The 22699-nt window shown below is 43.1% G+C and overlaps 1 protein-coding gene across 2 annotated transcripts; it reads right to left on the bottom strand.

Moving 5' to 3' along the window:
* Nucleotides 1-252: 252 nt before the first annotated feature.
* On the bottom strand, nt 253-17349 carry LOC122657056. 2 transcript variants are annotated; one of them, XM_043851810.1, is made up of 3 exons: nt 17182-17349; nt 16556-17052; nt 253-1074 (listed from the first exon to the last, which is right to left on the bottom strand). In XM_043851810.1, exons 1-3 carry the CDS (start codon nt 17273-17275, stop codon nt 271-273), a joined length of 1395 nt encoding a protein of 464 aa, XP_043707745.1. In that variant the 5' UTR covers nt 17276-17349; the 3' UTR covers nt 253-270. The 2 variants fall into 2 exon arrangements, with proteins under 2 accessions (XP_043707745.1, XP_043707746.1); XM_043851811.1 differs by having other exon boundaries at nt 16556-16986.
* Nucleotides 17350-22699: the final 5350 nt, after the last annotated feature.

The raw sequence follows: 22699 nt of genomic DNA, 5'->3' as shown, positions 1-22699 counted from the left end.
GGGTTGGACACAGACAAAGGCAGTAAAGGTAATCACTATAATATTTATTAAAAAAAAAAAAAACCAGAACCAAGGAAGTTGGGATAAAACGGGGATCACTTAACACTACATTTAATTAACTTACAAAGAGGACTACTAAATCCTCGCGCAGAACCAATCCATCATTGTTCCCACTCCAGATGACCAAGTTCTCTATCAGACATTCACCCATTACCTTAAAGCTGGGGATGACACAGAACAACCGGTAAACACTTGAGCAAGGATGAAATTTTAATTCTTATGCCCTTCCACTACTCCTACGGCTACAGAAGATGGGCTTGGATCATCCTTTCGTAACTCTGTTGCCTCCTCAAAGCTTGACCTGTTGTCAACCATGTCTACTTCACCTGATTGATCTTCTTTTGCATCACCTGCCTCCTTTTTATCAGCCTCTACTACTCCACCTACTTCCCCATCTACATTTTCTCTCTCCCCATTTGTCTCTTTGGCCTCAGTGTCTACATTTTTGGGTTTCTCATGAGCAGATTCGGATGAGGTTGTTGTGCCTGGAATGGATCCATTTTCTTTCTTCAGTTTCTCCAGATAGAACACATGCTTCTTCCCCTTCTCGTGAGAGGCCATAACAGTCCGACCATGGGTACCCACCTGACACATCTCACACCAATATTTGTACTTTTTCTTTACAGCTTCTGGCTTCTGCTTTTTCTGCACTGGTTCATCTCCATCTTGCTTGACAGGCTGCTGCTTGTTACCTTCTTGTTTCTTTCCCTTCTTTGCCTTTGGACTGTTGGTATTTGCACTCTTAGTTGGCTTTGAAGGAGTTGAACCACCAGTGTTCCTGCTTGTATTCTTACTTGCCAGAAGTGCAGCTTCCTTGGCCTTGTGCTTTCTCCCTTGGACATGATCATTTAGACCCTTCTCGCTTGTTGCAGTAACTTGACAGAGAGCACAACTCCACTCCTGGGGTTTCTTCTTTGAACCAGCTGAAGGAAGCTGACCAGCACCTATTATGGCTGACGGTGGTTCCAAAACTTTCCTTTTCATTCCAGTGAGACTAGAACTAGTAGGCTTTGCCTGCAATAGGAAATAAAAAACAACCCATAATAGCAAAACAATGGATTCATTAGGCTGATACAAAGTTTCAAATATGAATCAATCCCCGGTCACAAATACAATATAGAATGCAGTCATCCACATCAGCCACAAATCCTATGTCAGTTTCCCTCTGAATATCAGCCGTTGAGATTCAATTTCCATTTAAATAGAAAAATGGTGAGCAAACAGCTTCTTTCTGCCACATCAAAGGAACTATTAAGCAGAAAATAAGATGGTAATGCTACAAACAGGTCCAGATACAATGCAATGCGCATGAAGGTATTACCCCTTCTCTTAAACAGCCAATCACAAACTGGAATCTGGAAAAGAGCATGAGGGTATTTTGGCGCATACACCTGGGTAAGTATCTTACTGAAATACCTTGCATGAAGGCCTTTGAAGAACTTGGCTCTGAAGAACTCGCTCCAGAGAGATTGATCCGCCAGGACCCTCCACAGCCCCTTAAGCCTTAGAGAGAGACCAACATCCTCCAGCAGCCTAACTCCAAGGCCCCCTTCATCCAATGGCCGACACACCTTCTGCCAACAAACCCAGTGCTTTCGCTTTCCCCAGTCCGTACTTCCCCAAAGAAAGTCAGCAAAGATGCCATATAACCTCCACAAGACAGCTTTAGGGGGTTCCAACATGGCAAGAACATGGATCGGGATGGAAGAGAGAACATGCTTCAAGAGAGTGACCCGACCCCAGCAGAGAGGAGCCTCCCCTTCCACCCTGCAACCTTGTTGCAGATCTTATCAACCAGACCATCAAAGAAGCTGATCTTGAGCCTTCCACAGTGAAGAGGGGCACCCAAATAAGTGATTGGCAAGGCCTTCTGCGAGAACCTAGTAACCATCCCCACCATCCTGACTTGAGCCGGCGAGGTCCTGGCCCCCACCACAAAACAGCTCTTCTGCTTATTAACCAGCTGACCAGAAAAGCCCTCGTACCTATTGAGAAAACCTATGATTTGCCTTAACGAACTCTTTAACCCCCTGGAAAAAATTATAGTGTCGTCTGCAAAAAGGCAATAAGAGATCCCCCAGCACCCTCGCGGAAGCCTGAAATAGGAGTCATGCCCTTCAACAAACAACTCCTTGATCCCCCTGCTAAGAACCTCCTCTGCCAAGGTGAAAAGCGCCGGCGATAATGGATCCCCCTGTCTCACTCCCCTGGTAGACTTGAAAAAGCCAGACTGCCTACCCCCAGAACAACAGAGAACCAACAGTTCTCGTCCGTCTTCTTAATCAGGTTGATCCAGTCCCTGCAGAACCCAAATTTAGAGAGAACCCTCCACAGGAAGTTCCACTCCAGCCGGTCATAGGCCTTGGCCATATCCAACTTGAGAATCACATTTCCACCCCTTGCCTTCCTGTTCAGCTCATGAGTAACCTCTTACACAATGGAAATGTTGCCATGAATGCACCGCCTCAGCACGAAAGCACCCTGCTCTTCCGCCACCAGGGTTGGAAGAAGCCCTGCTAACCTGGAAGTCATGATCTTGGCAATGACCTTATACGAGAAATTACACAGACTAATAGGCCTCAAGTCCGCCATCACCTCTGGATTATCTTTTTTCGGAATCAGAACCAAGTTGGTAGCAGTAAAGCTTCTGGGAAGAGCACCACCTGCAAAAAATCCTTGACAGCAGCCCACACATCATTACCCACCATGTTCCAACAGGACGTAAAGAAATGCCCCGAGAATCCATCAGGGCCTGGCGCACTATCATAGGATAGGGCAAAGACCCTTCACCTCCTCTACTGAGGGGGTTGCCAGCAGAGAGGTATTATCAGCTTCAGTCACCATCGATGGGATCAAGGAAAGCAGCCCTTTGTCCACCACACAACCCTGCGAGGCAAAGATGTCCGAAAAATGTCGCACAACTTCCTCCTGTACCCCCTTAACATCAGCAATCCAGTCACCGTTTGCCCCTCTAATGCGCTGCACGCCTGCCATCCTCCTCCTGACATTGACCGTGGAGTGGAAGAACTTTGTGTTACGATCCCCCTCCTTAAGCCAAGTGACTTTGGATTTTTGCCTCCAAAAAATTCTCTTCCTGCAGATCTTCCCTAGCCGCCCCAAGAGCCACTCTGGAGTCATCATCAGCCTGTATATCAAACTCCGTTTCTGCCCTGCTAACCGCATCCTCTACATCCCTAACCCGTTGATGTATGTTGCCAAAGACCTCCTTATTCCATCTACGGAGAGCAATACGAAGCCCTTTGAGCTTTAAGAACAGAACACACAGGAGCGTGCCTAGCACCGGCTTTTCCCATTGGTCCTTGACAAAGTCCTGAAATTCTGGGTGTCAGAGCCACATCTGCTGAAATTTAAAGCCAGACACAGGGCGGTGGGGGTCCAAGCTGATCCGAACAGGACCGATTAAAGTGAGTCACCGAGTACCTGTTAAATGAACTCCCCCAAGCAGCGTTCACCAAAAACCTGTCCAACCGAGCCATCAACCTGCCTGCGCCATCCTGATTGTTGGACCAAGTGAAAATATTGCCAATGTATCCTACATCAATAAGGGCTGCCCTGTTTAAGAAACCACCGAAGTCCTCCAGCGATAAGGAGCATGCCGGTTTACCGCCCGCCTTTTCCAAGGAAACCGCCACAACATTAAAATCACCCACCACCGCCCAAGGCAAGGAAACAGAATGAGAGTACGCCTCAAGCCTCTCGCACAACTCTTTCCTCTCCACCCTCGAACAGAGGCCACGCACAAACGTAAGGACAAAGGAGCCTGCACTACCCCCCACGCATTCCAGAGTTATGTACTGACCATGTTCTTCCACCATCCTAGCCTGAAACGACGATCTCCCAAAAACCCACAGCCTATCCGAAATGTGAACCGAGTCCATCCCAATCCTCCTCATCACCACTCGCGCCTTAGAGACCTGCGCTTTAGGTTCAGCCACCACCACCAAGTCCACTTTATTCAAGTTCACAAGAGCCTTCAACCACCTACACGTAGGCTTGTTTCCAATCCCCCTGGCATTCCAAAAGATGCAACTCATTGATCAGTGCTTAAGGATTCAACTGCCGACCTCATCGATCTCGTGACAAGCCGTTGGGCCCCTTCCCGAGCCCTCCTTCTAGCCGTGGCTTTCTTAATCTTCTTTCGCTTGTAAACCAAGGCTGCACTTAGACACACAGCCCGCGGCTGCAATCGCCTTTTGCCATCGCGGACACCTGGTGCTGACTCGGTGTGTATCTCTGACATCCTCTCAACACTTGGCGCTGATTCAATATGCGCCTCGGACAGCCTCTTCACCAATCTGTTCACCCTCTAAGGGAGTGAGGCCTTGAAGGCCCTGAGATTTTCCACCATCGCCACGCGGCTCACCTCCACTGGCGTTGAAACCAGCACTTGCCAATCGTCCTTCGAGCCTACTGGAGCAGACCCCCCTTCAAAGAAAGGTGCAGTGAAGTCACTGAGGGAAGACGAGCGTGCCCTCCCCTTGCCTTTGCCACGTACATCCACAGCGCTACCTAGCTCCATTAGAAACTCCATCTCCACATCAGCCCTACCCTCATCAGCCCCCTTGGCTTCTATACTCTACGTCGCCAAACCTGGGATTTCACCCTCTTCTATGCAACTGGGTGCAACACCCCCTCCTGCATCAACTACCAAATCCCCGCTGGTTACAGGTGTGACCATCTGGCCCTCCAACCGTGCCGCCACGACAACGACATCAGAGCACCCCAACGCTTGCCCCTCCACTGCCGCTGGTTCCACCAGTCGCCAACGACCACTCCTCCGATAGGAAACCCCGGTAGGTCTCTGACCAGAAGGCCCCCCTCCCTCTCCAGCACCCCCAGACGAAGTGCCCTCTCCACACGAAATGAAGACACCCTCGCGATTCCTACCCTCCCCAACCACCTCTGCTCCTGCGGTGTTGGTAATTGCTGCTCCGGCCAGCCTCTGTCTCTTTGTCTTTTTGTACACCTCCTGTAGATGCCCAATTTTCGAACAAGCTATACAATAGGAGGGCAGCCTCTTATACACCACAGCCTGGTGAAAACCATTAACGCCACAACCCACCCAGACCTACGCCGGCAAGGAGACACGCAAATCCACCTCTACACACACACGGGCTGCAATCATGCGCGTGGAGTTGGCCATAGCCCCATCCACCTTCAAGACCCTGCCAACAGCCCCTGCAATGGACCTCAAAAAATTTCCCTGATATAGGTTCACCGACAGCCCCGGCAACGAAATCCACACCGGCGCCAAGGGAGACTCCCAGCCTGAGACGAAGTCCGATGTCCACTTCATAAAGCGAAAGAGAAAGCCTTGGATATGCAATTATTCCTTCATCCAAACCTTGACGAAATCTGCCTGATCAGTGAAGCGCAGGAGCACATGCCAAGGGTTGAGAGTAGAAACCACATCACCCTGCAGGTGCAAAGTCTTTCGAATGGCCTCCTTGATCATAAACAGCGATGGCTTCCCATAGCTGCACTTGGCTACAAGAGCAGTAGCAAATGCCCTTTCTGACAGTTCCAACTCCTCTCTGGAGAAGAAGATCGTTGGGCGCCCAAAGAAGGTCGAGGGTTTTTTAATCTCCAAGGCAACAGGTGGCAGCGACAAGGACCTAGTCACCACGGAAGCATAGGTCGTAGTCCCACCTTCATCAATCCCAAAACGAGGTGGAGGATCAGGGGGCCGATCCCTGGGGGGAGCCACCATATGCAAAACCCACGTGAACACCAACCCCTAAACGTGCGCCATCAGAGCTAAACGTGCGCCCGTTAGATGAGACAGTAACCTCTATACTAGGAGTTTTTAAAAAAAAGAGGCTAAAGACTTGGATTTTATTCAGCATGGATGAATTGCATGACTCTCTAACAGCTTATGAGATGAGAATTGGCAGAACCAACCACATTGGCAAGAAAGCAATCAAGGCACAGAAAAACCAAAAGCCAAGCAAGAGTTGAGGATGAGAGTAGTAATGATGAGATGTAAGCCAACTTCGTCAGGAAGTTGATAAAGGACAGAGGCAAGTATAGAAGAAAGTTACCTTTCAAGTGCTTCAACTGTGGAGGTGTAGTACATTTTACTGTAAAGAGTCCCACTCAAAGCTAAAATAAGAGGACAAAGACACCTTTAAAGGAAGCAGTGACAAAAGAAAGCAAAACTTCAAAAGGGGTAAACCCAAAAGAAGCTTCTTCATCTCAAGGAAGTGCACCAACTCCTCAGATGATTCTGAAAATAAGGGGAACGAGGCCATCCGCATGGCCTTTGAAGAAAAAGGACAAGAAGAAGTTGTAGAATCAGATGGTGAGAAACAAGAAGCTGAACTTGACCTTGAAAGTGAACTCATTGCAGCTCTAGATGAGCTAAAGGCAGAGAGAAGGAACAACAAGAAAACCACCAAGCATCTCAAGGAAGCAAATGAGATGATTCTTGAGTTGAAGAGTCAAAGAAGATTACTGAGGATTTTGAGACTCAACTCTCCCTGATATGGTAGACAGTAGTAAGAACGATGAAGAGATCACCAGTCTGAGATCACAGTTGGCAGAGTTGAAGAAACAATGGACCCAACTTGAGACTGAGAAGAGCACTCGCACGCATGATGAGCTTTTGAGCTATCACAGACCACTCCACATCAAACTTAGGTTAGACTATGAAGGAGGTGAGTCCTCAAAGAAGACCAAGGACAAAGGCAAGAGCACAGCTGAAAACCAGTGAAGGATCAAAGACAATAGACACCAGACAAGTCAGCGCAAGAACGGCAGTGCATGGAAAGGAAAAAGGGTGGACTAAAGTGGCTACAAGCCTACAACAAGGTCATCCCTCAGAGACCAAAGAGATATATGGCTCCCACACCTTGGCAAATGGCACCTCAAAGGCTCAACACTCAGTTTTAATGGTTATTGGTTCAAGTAAATACCTTTGGTCACAAGATTGCCACTTGCAAGTTTAATGTGATGCCAAGAAACTTTGCCAACAAGAACTACTTCTCACCTCCGATGGAAAACTCAGTGGAATGCTACAACCGCCATAATTTTGGAGATTTGAGAAGCTTCAAATCAAGCACAACTTGTTGAATGCTAACATCTAATGATGCTCTGTATGTGACCGGGTTAAAGCACAACTTGTTGAGTGCGAGTCAGATATGCGACAGAGGGAATGATGTGATCTTCAACAAGCAAGGCTGTGAAATCAAAAGAGCTGGTAGTGAAAAAATAGTGGTAGCAGGGTCAAGGCATCAGGGAACTAATACAGTTTGTCAAAAGGTCAAGAGAGTTCCTGTTTGATTGGACAGGAAAAGGAGCATTGGCTATGGCATAGGAGACATGGTCATATCAGTTTTGATAACCTACACAAGATCGCCTCCAAGAAGGCCGTGAGGGACATCCCCAACATCAAGAAGCCCTCTAACAGCATTTGTGCATCCTGTCAGAAGGGGAATCCAATGTTGAATTTGGTATGCATTCGTGGAATGTATTCTAGGTCGATAATGCATTCTAAGAAATGATACCAAATGCAACCTTAATTTCAAAAAGTCCACCATATGATTCCAAAAGCTTTCAAAGTATAGCTGTATAGTTTATTCTCTTTAATTTAGGATCATGGGTGAATGACTAAGGCTACATTTGGTATGATTTCTTGGAATGCATTATCGACCCAGAATACATTCTAAGAATGCATATCCTAAGAGTTCATTCAAGGCAGAGGAGTACTACAATAGCAAAACCCTGGAGCTTGTGCACAATGACTTTTGTGAACCCATGAGGACTCGGAGCATCAGTGGTGAGAGGTACTTTATGTTGCGCAATGATTACTCAAGGATGACTTGGGTGATGTTCATGAAGCATAAGTCAGAGGAACTTGACAGATTCGAGGTTTTCAAGAATTAAGTTGAGAATCAGACAGGAAGGAGGATCAAGTGTTTGAGGTCAGATAGAAGAGGAGAGTACACCTGGAAATACTTCATAGAGTACTATCATGAGCATGAAATCAGAAGACAGACTTCAGCTACAAGAACACCTCATCAGAATAATGTTGCAAAAATGAAGAACAAGACAGTACAAGAGATGGCCAGAACCATGTTGACTTGAGAGAAATGTGGCAATGTGGCAGTGCATATGGCAGTCTACATCTAGAACAGGTGCATGTTGAGACCCCATGAAAGTCAAACTTCCTATGAGATGTGGTTTGGAAAGAAAGCTAATACAAAGTACTTCAAGGTGTTTGGTAGTAAGTGCTACATCAAGAAGACAGAGCATAATTTGGGGAAGTTGTAGACCAAGCTGATGAGGGCATCTTCCTTAGTTATTGCATACATAGCAAGGCCTACCAAGTGCTACAACAAGAGGCTTAGGTGGATTGTTGAGAGCGCATGTCAGGATAGATGAGAAGAGAAATTTTGCCAGAAGTGAAAATGTAGATTTTCCTAATCTATGAAGACCTCACTGAAGAGAATGAGAAAGATCAAACTGGAAGAAAGAGAGATGAGTCAGATGAGTTAAAATCAGACTCAAAGGTAGATGACGAAAGGAGGAACGGAAAAGGCAGATGGAAAAGAAATCGTCACGAGGAGCAGATCATTGGTGACCCAAGTGCAAGAGTTCAGACAAGGAAGATGAAGATACCTATACTCTATTGTCACACATTGAACCCAAGAATGTGGATGAGGCATGCCAAGATGAAAATTGCGTGAAGGCAATGAAAGACAAGCTGGACCAAATTGAGGAGAACAAGAGTTGGGAGCCACTTCCTAGACCAGTCAATAAAAATGTGATTGGTATCAAATGGGTTTCCAGAACAAGCTCAACAAGGATGGTCAAGTGGGTAAAAACAAAGCGAGGGTAGACTATAAAGGGTATGTGCAGGTGGAAGGCATTACCTTTGAGGAAACTTTTGCTCCAGTGGCCAGATTGGAGGCAATCCAGATGTTCCTTGCATTGGAAGTGTACAGAAACTACAGAGTGTTTCAGATGCATGTGAAGTCAGCTTTTCTTGAATGGCACTCTTGAAGAGGAAGTGTACATAGAGCAACCAAATGGATCCAGTTGGAAGATAATCCAAACAAGGAATGCAAAGTGAAGAAAGCATTGTATGGATTGAAGCAAACACCAAGGACATGGTACTCAAGACAGGATACCTATCTATGTAAGCTGGGATTCAAGAAGGGACTTATCAACAGCAACCTCTGCATTAAGTTTGAAGACAGCAGCTAGATCATTGTGCTAGTATATGCAAGGTTTAAAGTATCGGTATCGCGTATCATATCGGTCGGGTGATTTTAAGAGACATATCATATCATATCGGACATAGTTGTTAAGGCGTCGCTTAAGCGGGTGCCTTGGTCGCCTATTTGGTTTCGCGTTGATATTGGCCCTCTCCAACAGCTTGGGTTGCCTAGACGTCGTGACAACTATGGTATCAGAGATACGCATCGAACGCTACATATACGCATGGAAATGGTCAAGATACACAAGGAAATGCACTTTGGAATAAAAAACAATAAAAATAAGCAACATATAACAAGTATCATGCATATAAACACTAAAATGGAGAATAATGTATAACCAGACAAGTGCATTAAATTGAAATTTTGATAAAAGATGAGGTTTCTTACATGTTTAGTCATGAAGAGTGTTGGATGATGCAAAGGATGACGTTGTAGCACTCCTTGATTCATTTTTGAGTGTTGATTGGAAGCCCCAACTCCAAAAGTGTGAAAAACCAAGATTAAATGCAAGATTTCAGACTCTTGGTTCAGAGTTTCTTTAATTTTTCTGTCAGAACAGCAGTTGTATTGAGTCTATGAGTGAAAGGGCTTTTTCATGGAATTTATCGACTTTATCGATGGTATCAGTATGTATGAACTGTATTGGCCGATACGTCTTGCTACGTATTAATGCACCCACGAACCCATTTAGTAATCGTAGTGATGGCATTGATATGTGTCAGCCCATATCAGCCGATACAATTTGATATAGTATATTTTTTTTAAAAAAAAGCAAGAGACGTCCAATATGTATCAGCCGATATGATACGGACCGATACTTTAACCCAAGTATATGCATGGAATGAGAACTCGGTCGAAACCTATCGAAACCACCGAGATATCTCGGTTTCGCAAGTTTCCGAGACAAGTTGGCCAGGTACTTCAAAAAATGCATGGTTTCGACCGAGATGTTGGTAATTTTGCAAATTTCGATACTAGTACAGATTCTTATGCCTGATATCATTTAAGTAAATGTTTTTGTACTTGTATAACCCCACTATTTGAATCCAATAAAAATAGTTAAAAAAATGAAGGAGTTATGTTCCGGTCAAAGTTAATTTGGTGTGCGCGAATGCTGTCAAAATGGCTCTGAATGAAAATAATATTTTTGGACATTAAAACAAATGAATATTTAACCGCACTTTTGGTTTTTAGTAATGTTTTACCATATTAAGATTTATGGAATTTTTAGATTTTAGAAAAAACCCAGCATTAGAAAGTTGAAAATTGCACCTACCGCCGAAAATCCAATTTTTGTTCTTGAACTAGGGGTTGACTTTTATTTATGAATAATATCTTAAGTATATGAAATACAAAAACATTTACTTAAATGATATTTGGCATAAATAAGTGTTTGGCCTGACAACTATGACTCTCAGCACACTATGCGTACACTAGTAAACTTGGGTCAAAAACCACAAATACCATTTTGAGTGTTTTTTTTTTAAGGAAATAGTTCATGCATTGTGTTTAGAATGTCAAAAATAGGCCGTATACAAAAAAAAATCAGATCAAAAAATTTCTGGGCCTCGAAACCACCAACTCGAGTTGGCTGGGAAAAAATCACTGGTTTCGACCATATCTCGATTTCTGGCCGGTCGAAACCAAGTCCAAACCCGAGATCTTGAACCTTGGGTGAAACAAGATGGATAATATTGTAGATAGAACGTAGGGGGATAGAGTGGGAATGCAAGAGAAATTTACGGTTAATTTCGAGAATTAACCAACCCGCAATTAAGACAAAGGTCCTGATGGAATTAAAATTCATTATTTCTTTTTCCTTCCAACTTAGCGTCAACATGACAATAACATTACAGAGCAATATAGGCATTCACCCCACCAACCGAGAAAGACACCTACATTAAACTAACTAGGAGCGCGGTTCTTTATTCAAAAATAAGTTATGAAATGAGCCGGGGGCTGGTCTGCTCATTATTTGTGTTCGTGCATTCATTCACTATTGCAGGCCATTATTGCCATAAACATACATAAAAGTTTACGCCACGTTGGTATGCAACAGCTCCCGCATCCTAGAAAGACCCTTCCAATGGATAAGGACTCCCTCCTTCCGTATCCTCATCCTTCGGTCCAAGATGGCTCGAGGAGTTAGGACCGGTGTAGGGTCTCTGTGGCTCATGTCTGATAAAGTGGACTTAACTTGGACTTGGATTCTTAGTTTCCTCTATATGCCGGACAAATGATTTTGGTCTCTCACCAATGGCTTCTCACCATACAGCACTGCACCTTGCAACCATCTGAGTCTCAGTGGTGGTGCATTCTATCTAAGCAACAACCTTTCGTATAGCACAGTCAGAAGCATGAGCCAGTCTCCCTAACCACAGCAGAAGCAGAGTACAATGCAACAACCTCTTGTTGTACCTAGGTTTGTAGATGAAGCAGATGTCGAAGGATTTGGGTATTCAACTTAGTAAGTCAGTCTCACTGTTTTGTGATAACATAAGCACCATCAACATTTCCAAGAGTCCAGTAATGTATTCACATACCAAGCACATTGCTATCCAGTATCACTTCTTGAGAAGGTAGCTGAAGGAGAACTTCAGTTGAAGTTCATATCCACAGCAGAGCAAGTAGTAGATATCTTCATCAAACCATTGTCAAGGAGGTATTTGAGTACCTTCACCAAAAGTGGGAGTGGTTACTCTTTTTAAGCATTGAAGTGCAAGGGGCGCATGTAATAAGGAAGCGTGTTTTATTGCAAGATTCTTGCTCCCATATGGACTCGGGGGAATAAGTTGTTCTGCCCTTTGGTATTGTTTCAAAGGGGGAGAGAATGACCTTCTGAAGGGGAGAGAGAGAGCTTATGAAGGGGGAAGAGATACCTCAACTAGGGGGAGAGAATCCATGTAAAGAATCTCCATGAAGGAGATATGTGCAGCAGGGGGAGAAGTGTTTCAGAGAATAGGGATTTTGAGGCTCTGTGGTGTGGCTGAATTTTGTTGTCTCGGAGCATGTGTGTATGTTGCGTATGTGGGTTGCCAACAATTCCAAAGGGAGAGATTGTTGAGCAAAGTGTCCGATCATTGGGCAAAGTGTTGTTATTGTTGTCAACACAGTCAAACTATCGCCCTCCCGGGTCGATGGGCAGATTGTCGAGGTTCAAATGTGGTCTGTTATGGAGAAGAGCCATAGTTTCAGCAAAATGGAGAAGTGAAGCAACTTGCCCAAATGCGACACCGAATTAGCATCGTTTGACATTGAGTGAAGGATCTTTGACGGCAAGTGCAAGGGGCTCAACGCACACTTGACATTGACATGGAAAATGTCCACATTGAATGGTGCTTCTGATAAACATGACAGCCATCACAGTCTGTTCGACGTCAAAAGGAGTAAGGTCAATGTTTGGTGAAAGAAGGTCAACGCACTCCGAAGTCAAAGCCATGTCGAACAAAGAATATCTTGTGTCGTGAAGAGCTACCAACAAACTCAATGTCCATCATATTCTGTTAATCTGTTTGATGTTAAGAAGGGTCGAGTTGACATGAAAGGAGAGACGGTTGACATGCGCTCAATGTAGAGTAAGTTACATCATGCATCGAACATGACTCTCATGGGCTTTTTTATCTTCACTAAAGGCTATTTATATTGGTTGCTGGCCTATGAAAAAGTAAAAGGAGATTCCCCTCTAAAGAGAAAGGCAAGAGAGAAAGACCAAAAAGTGAAAAATCCTAGAAAATCACCTTCAAGGCCTCCATTGAAACCACCTTCCATCAAAACGAATGTTTTTGTAATGTGCTCTTGAGAAGACATCAAGGGTTAAAAAGAAAGGAGAAGAAAAGCTATCCTACAAACCTAGGGTTTATAAAGAAGGCACAAGGAAGGTTCCCTTTGCTTGAGAACACCATGTGAAGCCTTTCAAGTGTTGAGGAGAAGCTTGGGGGTGGGAGAAGAGAAGGGAATGCAACCTTGCATATAGGTAATCTTTACATTTGCATTTTCCCATCTGTATGTGGTTGAGACTGTAGGCTAGGTGTTTGATAAAGCAACAGTCAACATTTTGGGCTTATTATTGGAATTTTCTCAGGCCATTTGAACTTATGTATTATTGCTATCAAGTGGGTTCTTGATAGGGGAGTGGGTGCTACAAAAACTAGGGGTTTGTGCTCCTTGTGGTGGGTCCCACTTTGTATTATGCATTATACCAAGGCTAGATTTGGGTTGTAGCCAAGTGGCCATTTGCACCATGAACACAGCCACACTGCGAACCATGTGTATCTTATCTCTTGTGTTTGCTCTTTGTGGTTTGTTTGTGTGTTTGTGGTTGTTTGTGTTGTGGTTGGATGGGTATGTGAATGTGTGGAAGACTTGCCATCACGAAGCATGGATTGGCTCTTCTCGTGGGAAGATTTTTATGTGGCACTAATTCACCCCCCCTCCCTCTCTCAATGGGCCATTGAGTTCAGAAACATGGGCAATTCCCATATTGCTGCATTTATGGTAGCACCTAGTCCATACTAAAATGATAAAATAGATGCTTTTTTCAAACACGCTGCTAAGCCTAGAAAATTTGACCAATCTTATTGACTAACTGTAGAAGTATGGCAGCTCTAGGATCCTGATGTGCTGGAAAAGGAATAGAGGGAAAGGATGACTTGAATTTCCTAAGAATAGGTACGGAGTAAGATGAACATAACAACTTCACTGCTGGTCACCACTTCCCTTATGGTGGATGGTTTTACCCTCCCATGCATAGTTAATCCTGAGTATGAAAAAGACCTTAAAAACAGCAATCCTCAATCCAATAAAGTTTTAGAGGGGTGCTTATATCCTAATGCCCTATAGAATAGGAAGCATATTTATGGATATGCGCCAAACTTCAATGTCTACAAATATCAACCGTACAACTCAACTAAGCATCATCCCTACAAATAACAGCAGTGATACACTAATAACACCCACTCCCCCTCCCCCTCCCCGCCCCCGAAAAAAAAAAAATTGAATAAGATACTAAATTAAACAGTGTGTGCAAAGAAAAAGAAACCAGGTGATTAGTGCAAGACATAAGGATCAGAATATGCCCCTTGAGATTTTTGGTACATGTGGGTAGTTCATTAGATGGTGGGGAGATTCACCAACCATTAAATGAAAGCAGAGTTTTGAAAACTAACAGGATGTTGGACCATTTTGTGCACCGGCAGGATGATTTGATGGTCCAATCTGGTTCAAGCAGTCGGACAGGAAAAAAATAATAAAAATAGTAAAAATAAACTACGGTACATCTAACAAAAAGGTCAACTTTTACACTAAATGGACTTCTCTGCTAGCATGTAATAAGGTTGCTTTGTTCCATCTGAGGTTTTGAGTTTGAAACTTATTAAAATACATGCTTTTAAAATTTTATTCTCTCACAATAGAATACCTTGAACGTGGGTCTACAGCCTAACTGGCTGGTTTCAATTGTTCAGCTTGTCAGTTCATCTGTCTGATGTGGAAAGTCTTTGATTAAGTCAAAGGTTTCAATAAATATGTGATACATGGGGTTTAGTGTGATCAAAATGATCGATCGCAATTCTAGCAGTCTAACCATCTGCTCAGGTATGGTTTTCAAAATACCAGCTAGAACTGTTCGATCTGCCCATTTTGCGGTCATACTAAGCCTCAATACCACTACCTTATGGAAAGCATTGACTTGATCTAAGACTACCCAGACAGGATAGTTGAACCAACAAACTGGACATTTGAACCAAACAATCAGACCCTAGGCACACGGTCAGGATATTGTAGAATAAGAGAACAAAGGTTAGATAACAAGTTTAAAAAGTCTCAAACTCACAATCTACCAATTTGGAACATAACAATCTTACCCATTAACACATATGTCCAGTTGGTAGTGATATATAATTTGTAAGATATATACCCAGTTACCTTTTAACATTTATTACCATATCGACCATGAATCCAAAACAGAGGTTAGTGGCTAACCTCCGGGGTATTTTTTTTTTAAAAAACCATTGAGATACAGTGTCAAGTTGGGAAATTCTAAAAGTTTTCATGCTGCCACTGAAAGCTACCTTCATGTAAACTTGATTAATCTCTATAAATTCTATGATTAAGTTAGCCATTTGAGTGATGCAGTTAAGTCCTACACTCAATGCAAAGACTAATAGTTATTATAATGATGCAATACAAATCAACACGAAGTAATGAGACCACTATATTATCTAAGGAAATGGATACACTCTATATGTCAGACTGCAAACAGAAAGCAATAAAATGACCTGAACGCCCATGATGGCTGAGAGGCAAACTGTCATTGACTTACCCTTCTATAACAATGCCCCTAAGTACCACATCTGGTTGTGCATTTTAGGCACCTAGGCGAACCAAGGCGATCGAGTGGGGTTAAAAACCAAGTCGACACCCAACAAGGTGACAGAAATCAAGGCAAGAGAAAGGCGCCTGGACACACCTAGGCGACGCCTTGACAACTATGTGGGAAATTATACCTAATTCAAAAGAGTAGCAGACCTCAAATCTGTATATGCCATATCACCTAAAACCATTACAGGAAACAACCCCTAAAGGTTTCCTAACCTAAGCCTAAATGAAGATGGTATCCTAAGCCTATACAGAACTTAAATAACATCCAAAAAATCTACAAGAGTACAAAGGAGACCATTCCTGGTCCAACCCCTCCTTTTCCATAGTTACTATCTGTACACACGAAGAAGAGCTTAAGTTAAGCCCAGTCTCTTCCACCCAAAAAAAACATTAAGTGAATCCCAGTCTCCATTTCAATGAAAACAAATTTAACAGAAGAGACAAGGATAAGGATAAAAAATTCCAAGCTTAGCATGGCATGCATGAAACCACTAATTTGCCACAAAAATAATACCACCGTTACAACACTATCACAAGAAGAACATTAACTGAAAATGCAAATACCAGAGCATTAAACAGTTCAAAGATCTTGAGGTAATTGTAGCAGTAGTAAAATAAATAAATATATAGATGTAGCAGTAGCAGAAAGCATCACACAGAATTACAACAAAAATACAACCCAGTAATCTACGGATAAAAAAGAGAGAAAAAGTTTTCCAAAAATAAAAGAACAGTAACTCATAATCAGAAATAAACTTTTAAGCTATTAACGCAGAAGAGAAACATGGTAGTACTCAATCTCCCTGTTCGAAAAAAACACTCAAAGAGAGAATCAAAAGGTAAGAAATTGAAGCAATGTAAGATTAGGCACTCACGAAGAACAAAACTTGCGTCTTGCCGACATCAGGAAGAGGCTTAACATCCCCCACTCTGGGCTCTGCACTTCTCTGCAAGGGAAGCTTCTCCAAGGGCCCAACTTCAGAAGGAGGTGGCAATGAGAGCGTATCCTCAAGCCTAGCCCCCTCCGCTTGATGCTTGACAACCTCAGCACGAGTAGGAAACGCAGCAAAACTCTCGTCGAGCTTAGTACCACCCTCTGGATGAATCATCATGGAGAGCCTCTGATCAGCCCTTAACATTGACGCTGAAGAAGCCATTAAAGAAAAACCATGGGAATGAGCCCTTCGTTGCAGAGCTAACTCTCGCTCCAATAGCAACTCTCTCCTGACCTCCAGTTCAAGAGCCCGCCTCTCTTCAGCGATGATCTCATCTCTGATCCTCTCCTTCTCCAGCTCCCGTTGAATGGCTGCTCCAACATTCATTGGATTTCTCATAAAGTCACTCTTCACCATATCACTACTAATATAACCCGCTGAACTCGAAAATTATACAAAAAAATAAATTCCCCCCAGAAACGAAACTTAAATCAGAAAATTTTTTTTTTTCAAGAAACTCAAAACACAGTTGAAACCCCCAAAGAGAAAGAGGAGTTTATAAGTACCACGCAATGCTTGTTCAGTGAAGTAGCCATCACCAGAAGCAGAAGCGAAGTAAGTCGAAGCCTTGTCGTTGTCAACCTTGTGATTGAATTCCATCGCTAAATTGCAGAGGATTCTGAAAGATTGGGAAAGAAAAACAACACGAATAAAAATAAGAATAATCCGGTTTGGATTCTGAAAAGAAGTTTTTAGAAAGTAGGTGTGATTTGGGAGTAGGAAGGGAAAGTGAAAAAACCCTAAAACCCTAACCAAGGAAAGTAAAAGCTCCGACCGGTTAAAAGTAAAATGGGTAAGGTAGTTAAATACTTAAATTGGTAAGGTGCTTCACAGGAGAATTTTCCGCACATCGATGAACGGGGTCTTCTCTGACACCGTCTGGTCAAGGTCATTGTGGGGAGCAATTGAATGGTCCCCACTCTCCAAGGTCTATGTTCTATCAAAGGGTATCAATCGATCAGGGTTGATAGGCACCCCAATTTGAAACCTTGCACCGTTCCTGAACGTTTATATAATTGGTCACCGAACCGTTTATATAATCGGTCACTCAAGGTCAGGCACAGATTTGAAAAATATCTTCTCCAACCATCTAGCAGAGAGGATTTGGATACAATTCTACAAGTATTAGCAAGTGTTGAGATACGTGTTCAAATCCCCAAACCGTTGGATGAATAGATGGAGAGGAGTTGGACATGGAAGAAGTTGGATAAAATCTTCTGGCATGGACAATGGGACATTCCGACAGTCGATTCCGGGCCATAATCGGTGTGATATTAGAGTATCAAACCGATGGATCTCAAAGATTGACACAGAATGCTAGGAAGAGTGGTACCTGATGGACGGAATTTTGATGCTACATTAGTAACAGGATATTCCTGTTATAAGGCTGGCAGCCAAGGAAATGAGATCTTAAAGGATATTTTACTAGGAGGGTATTTATGAACTCAAAGGGATAATGAATTATTCCATTTCCTTGGCTGCTAACCTATGTATGATTCTACTTGCAAGGTTGAAGAGCTGTCTATCAGCTTCAAATGAAATCTGTCCCTTGCTGACCTCGTTACTTTAGATGAAGAGACGGTAATGAAGTAGAAGAACAAAAAAAGGTGAAAATGAGAGAAATTAATAGAGACAAGAAGCAGGGGTTTTTGGGTCACCCTCAGGTGGGTTTCGCAGAGGTTTTGATCTCTCAAGTATGAAAGTGTTTTTGTAGAAGCGAAGCTCTGTGCATGTACATAGGGAGATAATGACAAATCCAAACCACCTGTTGTATTCAAGCTGGGGCGTTGCAAAACCTCTGCTCCTTTCAGCAAATCAATTCTTTCTTGCTCGCATATGATTCCGTCTTAGGGTTTCGTCTTGGCGATGTTGGAACGGGGAGGAAGATCTAGAAAGAGAGAGAGAGAGTGAGAGAAAAAGAGGAAGATCCCATGGGGATATAGATATTGAAGACAGGTTGTGGTGGGGAAATTTAAAAGTAAAAAGTAAAATGAAGTCACATGAGTGGGAGAAAATTATTTTCAGTTTATAATATATTATATTACATCCTTAATTCCTTCATCCTCTCCAAAACATATTATTTATATGTTAGAATTGCAGAAATGTACTGAGGTCGAGGCATGAAGGTTTAAAGCCATCGGCCTTCTCCTATGCGTTAATGAGCCCGACACATTTAAGAATCAATTGTAGCGATTGCATGGTTTTAGGTATCGGTATCGTATCGTTTGTATCAAATAATACATATCGATTTTACTAATTGTTGATATTGATATTATATCGATAATATGGTACGGACAATGGATAAAATGGTTTGAAAACTTATTTTTTAAAGAAATCAAGGGATAATTTTGTCTGACACAATCGATCCAAGCCGATACTATATCGATATCGTATCAGTTTTTCAAGAATTTAACTAATTTAAAAAACCAAAAGAAAGGAAGTTCATGTCTAAAGATAAAGATGTGAGAGAAATGGTTATTTTGAAATATACTAAATTGTGCCCGAAACGATGTTAATAAAGATGAAAAATCACTGACGGAGATTTCTAGATATATTATTCAAAAGAATCGACATCGGTACCGACCAGGTCTATTGATGCTGGCCAGGTATTGACACCTCACATTGTTGGATTTTAAGTTCAGGATCCAACGGCCAATTCGTGAGTACGTGTTGTGTTGCGCGTACATGGATCATCATATCTGGGGATTAGATCAGATATTCAGATGGATTTTTTTTTAATGTTTTTTAATAAAGACATTTTCTCCTTCGGATTGCAAGGTGACAAGTTTTGGTTTTTTTAAACATAGGGGAGGACATTTATGGGGAAAGAATACTAGGATTGGTAAGGGCGTTAAATCTTACCGAAAAACAGAAAAGGGTGAGGGTTTTAAACAGTTCGGTTTTGGTTAAATGGTTTGACTTTAGTTGTTGGAGGGTAGAAATCATAATCATACTGTTGCGTCAAGAAATCGTCGAGCAGTCCTGCGAGTGCCGTCACCTGCAAGTGGACTAAAGGGGTCAACAGAGAGAACCGGTGTGGTCCCGGCCTAGGGCTCTCCGATGCCAAAGTTAGATCTCCTGGCGCAAATAGATAAATAGTGATTATTCAGTATGAGTTTTTATCTCCCTTGATGGGGTTGCGTACCTTGCCTTTTATAGTAGCATATGGCGGTGTATGGCGGTGTGGAGAGTTCCCGTTTGATGGTGATTGTGCCGTTGAGTGGATAGAGGCCCTGGGTAACGGGGCTCTATCCTGATTGGCCATCTCCCCGTGGGAGGGAGTGTCCTGGTGGCATCAGGATCCTTGGTGGATAGATACCCACGTGTGGTGATAACGTCCTTGGTGCTTGAATCCGTCTGGATGACGTGACCTCTAAGCGGCGGTCTAGAGTCTTGGTAGTGACATGAGTCTTAGGGATACGATCGGATCGTAGATGGGTGGCCCCCACCTCACGTGCCCACGATGTTGTGCCTGGGTGCAGGCCGCGCCTGGGTGAGGCTGCGCCTGGATGTGTGGCTGCGCCTAGGTGAGGCCACGCCCAAGTGGTGGCCGCGCTGGTGAGGTCGCGCCACAGTGAGAGGCAGAGGCCGCGGCCTGGGTGAGGAGGCCGCGCCCTAGTGAGGAGGCCGCGCCTGGGTGAGGCCGCGCCCTGGTGAGGAGGCCGCGCCTGGGTGAGGCCGCGCCTGGGTAAGGAGGCCGCGCCTGGGTGAGGCCTCGCCTGGGTGAGGAGGCCGCGCCTGTGTGAGGCCGCGCCCTGGTGAGGAGGCCGTGCCTCGGGTGAGGTCGCGCTGGGTGAGGAGGCCGCTGGGTGAGGCCGCGCCCGGGTGAGGAGGCCGCGCCTCGGGTGAGGCCGCGCCTGGGTGAGGAGGCCGCGCCCGAGTGGTGGCCGCGCCCCCGAGTGGTGCTGGGACCCCGGTTCGTTCCCCTTAGCTATGGAGCGGGTCGTCTGTGACACGTGGCGGTCGTTGATTGGCCCGGTGAATATTGGATGTATCACATACCATTTAATTAAACGGTCTCATAATCAAAACTTGGACTGTTTGATAAACGAGTTTTCAACAGTTTCAGTTAAATGGTTTTTATACAGTTTCGGTTAGACGATTATTAAATGGTTATATAAATCATTTATTAAGTCTAATTTACATTAGATACTGTTATATTTTTTAATAAAAAATGAATTTTCTATTAATCTTTTCAATTAGAAATTCCACCTAGTGAACCTATAATATTTATATACGATGTCATTTCTAAAACCAAAACCAAACCGATAAGAACTCGATAAAGGACCCGTTAAGTCAACCCTCAAGTTGGCCTTGGTTCTGCCTCACTACTGGCCAGACGAGTTATTATTTTATGAAAACGGATACCTGTATTCCTTGCTCACAGAGTAGATGCATGCCAAATAATAGCCAAATGGGTATTATAGGGATGCATGGAAATATATATAGGCGGGGGTCGTTTGATTGACTCATGGCCAATTAGACCACTCCTTCGATATCCAAACGGCTAGAATTTCCAAACCATGCTTCCACATGCTAGACCAATCCTTATCATTCCTTCCATGTCCAACAGTCAGAGTTGTTAAACCATACCTTCACAGCTTAGAAATAGGTGCCCCACTTAGAAAATCTTTCAAAACTGACTGGTCAAGAAAAACGTCCCTTGTTTACACCTCAAATTTCAGCTAAAAAGGAGATATCCAAGTGGCAAAATAAATCTTTAAAAATCAAGTGAAAATCTAAAATTTTTATAAAAATAAATAGACGAGTAAAAATACAAAAGAAAACCACCAATACATAGGAGAATATATGGATGAATTTGAGTCTAAAATTTGACATGTGGGTCAATCTAAAACATTTTTCACATCCATATTGTCAAAAGTGCCACTTCACCCTTCCAAGTGGCAAAACTTGATACTTGACTAGAGATATCCTCTACACTTGCTAGACTGCAAAAACTTACGTAAGAATGAAATATAGAAATATAGGTATTTAATGGCTAATATAAACATTAATAATTAGGAAAAAGTTTTCCTTCACCGCACCATTTAAGGGTTCACAAAGACACAAACCCCTATAAAGTTTAAGTATGTTTTCTAAAATACCCTTGTGATACCTTCACGTGCATCTGAAGCCCCACGGTTAATGGATTCTCATTCACCAGTGGTGAAGGAAAATTCAGTCCTAATAATTATTAAAGTTTTTTTTTTTTTGGAAAACAAAAATTCTATTGAGAAGCACAAATTACACTCCTGGGTTTTGAGATTGAGCCAACAAAAACACAAGGATATATCAGAATTGGGCCAAACTATCCTATCTGTAAGAGATAGAACCCTCTAGGCAATGGAATCAACCACACCATTGGCTTCCCTTTGAATATACTGAAATGAAACTTGGTCAAAATAAGCAACCAGGTGTTTAATTAATATCATCTACAATCGGCCTAATAAAAAAATTGGATTCTTCAAAAAATCATATAGATAAGAGATGACCTCTTGGTTGTCGTTCTCTACCACCAACATATAGGCTCCCTTTGAAAAAGCTTCAAGTATTCTGTCCCTAATAGCCATTGCCTCTCCAACTAAAATGTTGTTGAACAAAGAAGGGATTGATAGAAGATTCAGAGCATGCACATTGTGCTGACGAGATACCGTTGATAGGAGGTTCATCCTTTGATGAAAACAGTATATCCTCTTTGGCAGCCGACTTCCCCCCCTCCCCCCATTGAAAAAAAGGAGAGAACCATCCTAATATCCACCCATGTAACCGCATTTTCTTAGGAACATAGTTTGATAATCTCAATTGATGTGTCCCATATAAGAGAAAATTATTTTACATATAAAACAAAAGTCCACTATGATAGTGGGACATCAATCAAGTGAATCAACCATCAATTTGTCATATATGGGAGCAAAATCGTCATGATAAAATCATTAGAAAAATAGGGAGGAGGAATTTTTATCACCTGTGGTTTCCCTGCCTAGAACGGTTCCCTAGGGCCTCTAATAAAAGTGGGTGGATCCC

This window comes from Telopea speciosissima, chromosome 3, assembly GCF_018873765.1.
Source record: "Telopea speciosissima isolate NSW1024214 ecotype Mountain lineage chromosome 3, Tspe_v1, whole genome shotgun sequence".
NCBI lineage: Eukaryota > Viridiplantae > Streptophyta > Magnoliopsida > Proteales > Proteaceae > Telopea > Telopea speciosissima.
Note: the sequence above shows the minus strand (reverse complement) of the source record. Positions and strands in the feature narration are given on the sequence as shown.

Bases quoted from the DNA above. Each gene is read 5' to 3' on its own strand.
- LOC122657056 (XM_043851810.1), bottom strand. From the start codon at position 17,275: ATGGAATTCAATCACAAGGTTGACAACGACAAGGCTTCGACTTACTTC. The intron at 17,053-17,181 runs GTACTTATAAAC...TTTCGAGTTCAG, and splicing joins CACTGAACAAGCATTGCGTG to CGGGTTATATTAGTAGTGAT. The intron at 1,075-16,555 runs GTGAGTGCCTAA...TTCCTATTGCAG, and splicing joins AGACGCAAGTTTTGTTCTTC to GCAAAGCCTACTAGTTCTAG.